An 8,646-nucleotide genomic window follows, 5' to 3' on the forward strand; every position below is an offset into this window, starting at 1 on the left:
TAGTGGGAAAAGAAAAGAGAAGTCCTTTCTAGAACTCCTCACTCCCTACACCAGGGCGAGCCTGCTTTTCTGTGTGTCCTGTAATTATTTTCATAGTGTCCCTGAAAGAACGGGAGGCTTGGGCAGGGGCAGATAGTACAGTGGTTATGCAATAGACTTTGAAGGCTGAGGCTTTGAAGACTTAGGTTAAATCCCCTGAACCACCACAAGCCGGAGCTGAACAATGCTCTGGGAAAACAAAAAACAAAACAAACAAACAAACAAACAGGAGTCTTCAGTTATCTAAGGTATAGATAGATGAAGGCAAAAATTTCACCTTTTTAATAGTGCTGAGTCCTCGGACATGCTTGCAGGATCCCACTGTTTGAGGAATAGTGGATATTTCAGGTAGTGGTTCACTCATGTTACCCTGTACAAGGATGTGTCTCAAGGCCCTAGTTTCCACCTGCAGGAAGGAGCCTTCACAAGTGTTGAAAACATTACTGCAAGTGTCTTTATTTTTCTCCCTCTTTCTCCCTCCTTTCCCTCTCAATTTCTATCTAATAAATTGTTTTTTATTTTTTATTTTACTTATTGTTTTTTTAAGATTTTATTTGTTTATTAATGAAAAAGACAGGAGGAGAGAGAGAGAGACAGAACCAGAACCAGACGTCACTCTGGTACATGTGCTGCCAGGGATTGAACTCAGGACCTCATGTTTGAGAGTCCAATGCTTTATCCACTGCAACATCTCCTGGACCACTAAATGAATGTATTTTAAAGAAAAGTTTTGGGGGCTGGGTGGTACCGCAGCGGGTTAATAAGCACACAAAGCGCCAAGCGCAAGGACCCATGCAAAGATCCTGGTTCGAGCCCCTGGCTCCCCACTTGCAGGGCAGTCACTTCACAGGCGGTGAAGCAGGTCTGCAGGTGTCTGTCTTTCTCTCCCCCTCTCTGTCTTTCCCTCTCTCCATTTCTCTCTGTCCTGTCCGACAACAACAACAGCAATGGCAACAACAAGGGCAACAAAATGAGAAAAATCTCCAGGAGCAGTGGATTCATCGTGCAGGCACCGAGCCCCCAGCAATAACCCTGGAGGCGAAGAAGTTTTTAAAAAGAATATATAGCAAAAAAAGATACATATATTTTCACATATGTGAAAAAGATGTCAGCTGTGTTTCACTGTCCTCGGGGCTTCCCCTGGTGCCATCCATGCTGTTCTTGTGTGGTACCAGGGCTCCAACTCATGGTAAGGTGTACCCTGTGTATGGGGTAAGCTGTCTTCCAGCCCTCTGCTTTCTTCTTTTGCTCCCAACCCTGCTGTAGTACCTGGTTCACCACCACCACCTGGACTCAGACCTCACTCACTCCCTGGTTTGGCCCTGCCAGTCATGCTGGGGATGGGGGGAAGTGTGCATTCCTCATCTGCTAAGTGGGCACAGAATTTCTAGAGTGTGGGGGCTGGGATTGTAACTCGGTGGGAGGCTGTACACCCTTGTATGAAGCCCTGGATTCAATTTCTGGCACTTCCTATTTTATTTTTCAGGTCTCAGCTCTAATATACTTGAAAAATAGTTCCCCCCACACACCACCCCCTTTTTATATTAAAGTCACTTTATTAGAGGAAATAATGATTTATAAAACAAGTATCACATAATACAATTGTTTAATACTGGAATTTTATTGAATAGAAGGAAATTGAGAGGGGGAGGGGAGAGAGACCTGCAGCTCTGCTTCACCACTTGTGAGGTTTTCCCCATGCTGGTGGGAACGAGGGGCTTCAGCGTAAGTCCTTGTACATTATAACGTGCATTCAACCAGGTTCCACCACTTGACCTTCACATACTATAACATGTCCCTGTGACAGGTATCTGAGAACTTGGGACCTCACTCTTGGTAGCCCCTCGTTCCTAGAAATTGGGGGGGGGGGTGCAGTTAAATAAGCCTTTCAGTGGCACAGTGGATAAAGCCAAGGTCCCAATTTTTTTTTTATAAATATTTATTGGTTGCCCTTGTTTTATTGTTGTAGTTATTATTGATGTCATTGTTGTTGGATAGGACAGAGAGAAATGGAGAGAGGAGGGGAAGACAGAGGGGGAGAGAAAAATAGACACCTGTAGACCTGCTTCACCGCTTGAGAAGCGACTCCCCTGCAGGTGGGGAGCCAGCCAGGGGCTCAAACTGGGATCCTTATGCTTTGTGCCACCTGCACTTAACCCTCTGTGCTACCGCCTGACTCCCAAGGTCCCAATTTTGATCCCCATCAGAATAATGTGCTGCTTCCCTCTTTCCCTTTATCATTTGTAAATCTTTAATAATAATTTTTAATTACTTTTGTTTGCTTTAACCAGAACACTGCTCAGATCTGGCTTATGACTGTCCTGGGAATTGAACCTGGGGCATGAAAATCTTCTATGAAACTTGTGCTAGCTCCCCTGCCTCATTTTAGTAAATTAAAGTAAACTGCCTCTGGCCAGGCTGAATCTGAGCAGGACAGGGCACAAATACTGTTTTGCCCAGCACAGAACACAGGCTGGATCTTTTCATTAACAGGCAGCTTGGAAAACAATAACTACGTTTGGCACTTCTTTCCTGGCCCTGGCACCAAGCTGAACACTTATTTGCCTATTTGCATTGTAACCTGAAGGGACCTGGAGAAAAGCATTCTAAGGATCTCCACTTTTTCTTGAGATGTTCAGGGACTTGCCCTCAGGCCAATCACCTTGAAGCCAGCTTCTGGCTAGAACCCTGGACTCCCACCAGCATTTATCCTAGAGTGGCACAAAGGCTGAAGACAGTGAAATAGCTCACCTGGGAAGGTGCCCTCTTGCCATGTACAAAACTCAGGTCCAAGCCAGGTAGGTCCCTAATGCACTGGGTGGGTGAGAGGGAGGCTTTGGTGTTGTGGTATGTTTGCCTCTGTCCTTGTCTTTTTTTTTTTCTTCTTTTTATTTGAGATTTATTTATAGAGTGGGGAAGACAGTACAGTGGTTATGCAAATAGACATCCCTTAGGCTCTGAGGTCGCAGGTTCTATCCCCAGCACCATCAAAAGCCAGAGCTGAATAGTACCCCCCTATAAATAAATTAACATTTATTTGTTCGGGAGTGGTGCACCTGGTTGAGTTCACACATACCCATGTGCAAGGACCTGGGTTCAAGCTCCCACTCCTTACCTGTTTGGGGGGATGCTTCACCAGCAAGGTCTGCAGGTGTCTTTCTCTCTCTCTCTCCCTATCTTCCCCTCCCCCTCTCAGTTTCTCTCTGTCCTAACAAATACTATAGGGGAAAAAAAAAAAAAAAACACGGATATAATGGCTGCCTGGAGGGGTGGGTTCATAGTGCAGGCATGGAGGCCCAGCAATAACCCTAGTGGCAATTAAATATTTTTAATAATTTATGTATTCATGAGAAAGGCACGAGAGAAAGAACCAAACATCACTCTGGTACGTGTGCTGCCGGGGATTGAACTCAGGACCTCATGGTTGAGAATCCAGTGCTTTATCCACTGTGCCACCTCCCGGACCACCCCCAAATATATTTCTTAAAAGATGTGTTTATAAGAGAGAGAACCAGAGCATCACTCTGATACATAATACAAAGGGATGAAGCTCTTGACAATGTGCCTTTAATCCCAATGTTGTCGCCACTTTGCCACCTGCCCCAGGCAGTGACTTTTTGCAACAGGGTGAGACAGACAGATACCACAGCACAGGAGTTTCCTCCAGTGGTGTGAGTACGGGGCTGACTGTTGAGGTGAGCTACCTGGCAGCCCAACATCCAGATTTTTAGCATTGTTCTGACAGTTCCCTGAGAGTATGGGACTAAGGTTGACTTGCTTTTGGGGAGTTATCTAACCACTGCCCGGCTAGGTTAGCTCAGGGTCAGTCCTAGGGCTTCCGGTCAGCTTGCTCACACAGTTGTTTTAAAGAAAAACAGCCTCAGGGGCGAGCAGTAGCTCAGCCGCTTAAGTGCACAAGGTAAGAAGCACAAGGACCAGCACAAGGATCCCAGTTCGAGCCCCCGGCTCCCCACCTGCAGGGGAGTCGCTTCACAGGCGGTGAAGCAGGTCTGCAGGTGTCTGTCTTTCTCTCCCCCTCTCTGTCTTCCCCTCCTCTCTCCATTTCTCTCGGACCACTAAAAAATAAATATTAACGTGAGAGAAACAGTATCACTCTGGAACGTGCAATGCCAGGGATCAAATCTGAGACCTTGTATTCTAAGTGCAACACTCCAGCCATTGTCCCATCTCCTGGGCTCCCTGAACCTTAGGTGCAAAGTGTCTGCGTAGTGAATTCAGCCCTAGCCACGAACCAAAAAACAAAAAAAAAAGGGGGGGGGGGTGGCTTTGCAGGGTCAATTTTAGACGGATCTATGGATGGTCTTTTTCAGGGCTTCTGTGACTGTGCCATTTATTTTGTTTAGTGTGAATTCTTTTTCACCGTGATTTCAAGAACAGGGTAAGTACATGAGGCAGGTGGAAAGTAAAATCGTGAAGCTGAGGACGCAGACTGGGCCGCTTACATCCAGAGCTATTAAAGGGTCGTGAGAGCAAGAGAGGCGCAGGCAGCCCCCATAAGCTGCAGAGACCCGGACTCGGATGCAGCAATTCACCCCCACATTTCTGAGCCCTAAACACAGGTCTCCAGGCAGAGGGAGGCTGATACGGGTCACAACCCGGACACCTGACTCTCCTCCCCGACCCCACCCTGTCTCGCACTGTCCGCCACGCCCCGGATTCAGAAAACAGGGTCCAGGGGATGGGGGAACCCCCAAACCTGGAGAGAGCTACCAGGTAGCAAACGCTCTCAAGGTTAGAGAAAAAGTGGTCCCGCATCTGCTCACCGCACCCTCCAAACTGCTCCCCCCACCACCGGGGGCCCATCCTCGCCACCTCTCCTTGCCCCAAATCAGGGTGCGATAAGAGTCGAGGACCACCTCCCCCCCCCCAAATCCGTACCCTGAAAACATGCAAAGATTCCCCCAAATTGGGGGGGGGGGGGTTGCGGGAGTGAAGAAGCCCCCCCCACCTCCCAGACAACGGAAGTGCGTCATTTCGAACGGGAGGCAGAGCATTTTGGGAAATGTAGTGAAGTGGGGAGGGCGGGGGGAGGGCAGCCCTGTAACCCTTTGCAGACCGCAGAGCTGGCACTGCGGTGCGGGACAGCCTTCGGCAGACGAGGCTGGGGGCTCCGGCCCCGGGGCCTCCGCCTTTATTTCCGACTTTGCCGCCAGCTCCTGGCTGAGCTTGATTCTGGGGGTAAAGAAATGCCAAGTCGGACAACTGGGCAGCCCTACCACATTATCCAATCAGGGTGCCTCCGCCCCGCCCCAGCGAGCTGCAGCTTTCCCAGGCAGCCATTGGCCCATTTTGTGGATGGGCGGAGGAAAACCGAGTCTCAGAGAGGGCCAGACTGCTGCCCAGAGCTGCACAGCAAGTTGGAGCCCCAGACACCCTGTCATTTCTGAGTCCTCGGTAGCGCTGATCCTTTTGCGACCCACCCCCAGCCCCCGTGCACGAGCTCCCAGGAGGGCGCCATCTCCCTGCCCTGCCTCCCCCACCACTACCGGGGGTGGGGGTGGGGGGGGCTCAGCGGTCGCGGCCACCGCTGCTGACCAGTCCCCTTTAAGACGCGGCCCCGGCGGGACTACATTTCCCAGAAGGCTTTGCCGCGGCGTTATGTAACTTTCCCTACGAAGCGGCCTCTGGGGCAGAAGGAGGCGGAGGAGGAGGCGGCGGCGGCGGCGGCGGCGGCGGCGGCCGTTGCAGCGGCAGGAGCCCAAGGCGGCGGGAGCCCAAGGCGGCGGCGCCCGCGGCCCATCTCGGGGCCGGAACTGTGCGCCTGGGCCCGGAGCCCGGTCCGGGCGGGGGCGCCGACGCGCCTCCCCGCCTGCCGTTGCTGAGGAGGCGGGAGTGAGGAAAAAGGCTTCGGGCCCAGGGGGCGGGGAAGGGGGGGGCGGGCCTGGATCCGGCGGGGAGGCCGGAGCGCGGCTCGCGCGGCCCCGGGGACACGCATCCAGCGGCGGCGGCGGCGGCGGCGGCGGCGGGGGAGCGCGGGGGCCATGGCGTCCGTGCAGGCGTCCCGCCGCCAGTGGTGCTACCTGTGCGACCTGCCCAAGATGCCGTGGGCCATGGTGTGGGACTTCAGCGAGGCCGTGTGCCGCGGCTGCGTGAACTTCGAGGGCGCCGACCGCATCGAGCTGCTCATCGACGCCGCCCGGCAGCTCAAGCGCAGCCACGTGCTGCCGGAGGGCCGCTCCCCGGGGCCGCCCGCGCTCAAGCACCCGGCCGCCAAGGACCTGGCGGCCGCCGCCGCCGCCGCGCAGGGGGCCCCGCTGCCGCCCCCCCAGACCCAGCCCCCGGCGGCGGGCGCGGGCGGCGGCGTCTCGGGCCAGGACCGCTATGACAGGGCCACGTCGTCGGGCCGCCTGCCGCTGCCGTCGCCCGCCCTCGAGTACACGCTGGGCTCCCGCCTGGCCAACGGGCTGGGCCGCGACGACGTGGTGGCCGAGGGCGCGCGCAGGGCGCTGCTGGGCTCCATGCCGGGCCTGGTGCCCCCAGGGCTGCTGGCGGCCGCGGTGACGGGGCTGGGCGGCCGCGGCCTGGCGCTGGCCCCGGGTCTGAGCCCGGCCCGGCCGGTGTTCGGCTCGGATTTCGAGAAGGAGAAGCAGCAGAGGAACGCGGACTGCCTGGCGGAACTGAACGAGGCCATGCGGGGCCGGGCGGAGGAGTGGCACGGGCGCCCCAAGGCGGTGCGGGAGCAGCTGCTGGCGCTGTCGGCCTGCGCCCCGTTCAACGTGCGCTTCAAGAAGGATCACGGGCTGGTGGGGCGCGTGTTCGCCTTCGACGCCGCCGCCCGGCCCCCGGGCTACGAGTTCGAGCTCAAGCTCTTCACCGAGTACCCCTGCGGCTCGGGCAACGTGTACGCCGGCGTGCTGGCCGTGGCCCGCCAGATGTTTCACGACGCCCTGCGGGAGCCCGGCAAGGCCCTGGCCTCCTCGGGCTTCAAGTACCTCGAATACGAGCGGCGGCACGGCTCCGGGGAGTGGCGCCAGCTGGGCGAGCTGCTCACCGACGGCGTCCGCAGCTTCCGGGAGCCCGCGCCGGCCGAGGCGCTGCCGCAGCAGTACCCGGAGCCCGCGCCCGCCGCGCTGTGCGGACCGCCCCCCCGCGCCCCGTCCCGCAACCTGGCGCCCACCCCGCGCCGCCGCAAGGCGTCCCCGGAGCCCGACGGCGAGGCGACCGGGAAGATGACCAGCGAGGAGCAGCAGCAGCGCCACTGGGTGGCCCCCGGCGGCCCCTACTCGGCCGAGACCCCCGGCGTGCCGTCGCCCATCGCAGCGCTGAAGAACGTGGCCGAGGCCCTGGGCCACTCTCCCAAGGACCCCGGCGCCGCCGGGCGCACCGGGGGCACCAGCCCCGCCGCCTCGTCCACCGCGCAGCCCCCGGCCCAGCATCGCCTGGTGGCCCGCAACGGGGAGGCCGAAGTCAGCCCCACGGCGGGGGCGGAAGCGGTCAGCGGGGGTGGCGGCGCCACCGGGGCCACCCCGGGAGCCCCCCTGTGCTGCACCCTCTGCCGGGAGCGGCTGGAAGACACCCACTTCGTCCAGTGCCCCTCGGTGCCGGGACACAAGTTCTGCTTCCCCTGTTCTCGCGAGTTCATCAAGGCGCAGGGCCCGGCGGGGGAGGTGTACTGCCCCAGTGGGGACAAGTGCCCGCTGGTGGGCTCCTCTGTCCCCTGGGCCTTCATGCAGGGCGAGATCGCCACCATCCTGGCGGGAGACATCAAGGTTAAGAAAGAACGGGACCCCTAGGCCGCCACTGCCACCAGTCTACTGCCCCCCTTGCCACCACCGCCGCTGTGGATAAATTATTCCCTGCCCAGCCCAGTGCCCCCTGCCCACCTGTGTACATACCCCCTTCCTCATCCGAGATGGGTCCCCGGAGGTAGAAGTATTGAGGGTGGTGGGGGGAGAAAGCTTGTGGTTTCTGTCCGAGGGGGTATCTGGGGATCCCTTAGCCCCTCCGGTTTCCCTCCCCCCTCCCTCCCTGGCTTGGCTTGGCTGCTGCTTGTAGTTGGGGGAGAAGCGCCCCCCACTCTTCCTCGAGGAGGGGTCTCCTGGAATCTCGCTCTTTATAAATGAAGCAAAAGCATTTTATTGTCCCGCCCCTCCCCTTGTCCTTCAATAAATGGAAAGATGGGTCCCCCCCCCTTCTTGGTCCCTTGGTTGTGCGAGCTGCCGCGCCCCCTTGGGACCGGAACTGGTCCTGCAGGGGAGCCCGTGTGGCCTCCAGGTGGCGCCCTCGGCCCGGGGGCCCCCCGCGATCGGGGGAGCGCAGTCTGCGGGTCAGCCCTGCGGCCATTGGCCGGCCTGTGGGGGGGGGGGGCAGGGGGGTGGCCCGGGAGCCGCCGCCAAGCTCCAGGTCCCGTATCTACCTGGAGGGGCGACCCAGTGCCCTCGAGGGGGCGGGCTGGGGGAGCCGAGGCTAGAAGGGAGGAGCGTGTGTGGCGGTTTTCCCTCCGCAGGTGGGGTCACGCTCGCCGCGGGCCCTGGCCACAAGCTGGTCTCTGCTGAGAGAGCGCACGGAGTGGACCTGACCCGGGCTCGGGGGACCCCACGGGGTGGACGGCGCTCCCCCCGCTGCCGCCTCTGATGTGAGCGGCCT

At 58.0% G+C, this 8,646-nt stretch overlaps 1 protein-coding gene across 1 annotated transcript; it reads left to right on the top strand.

Moving 5' to 3' along the window:
• The first annotated feature begins 5,698 nt into the window (after positions 1–5,698).
• IRF2BP1 (interferon regulatory factor 2 binding protein 1) lies at positions 5,699–8,191 on the top strand. The gene has a single exon (XM_060186101.1). It carries the CDS (start codon positions 6,042–6,044, stop codon positions 7,791–7,793), a length of 1,752 nt encoding a protein of 583 aa, XP_060042084.1. The 5' UTR covers positions 5,699–6,041; the 3' UTR covers positions 7,794–8,191.
• The last annotated feature ends 455 nt before the right edge of the window (positions 8,192–8,646 follow it).

Source organism: Erinaceus europaeus, chromosome 2 (genome assembly GCF_950295315.1).
Source record: "Erinaceus europaeus chromosome 2, mEriEur2.1, whole genome shotgun sequence".
Classification (NCBI taxonomy): Eukaryota; Metazoa; Chordata; class Mammalia; order Eulipotyphla; family Erinaceidae; genus Erinaceus; species Erinaceus europaeus.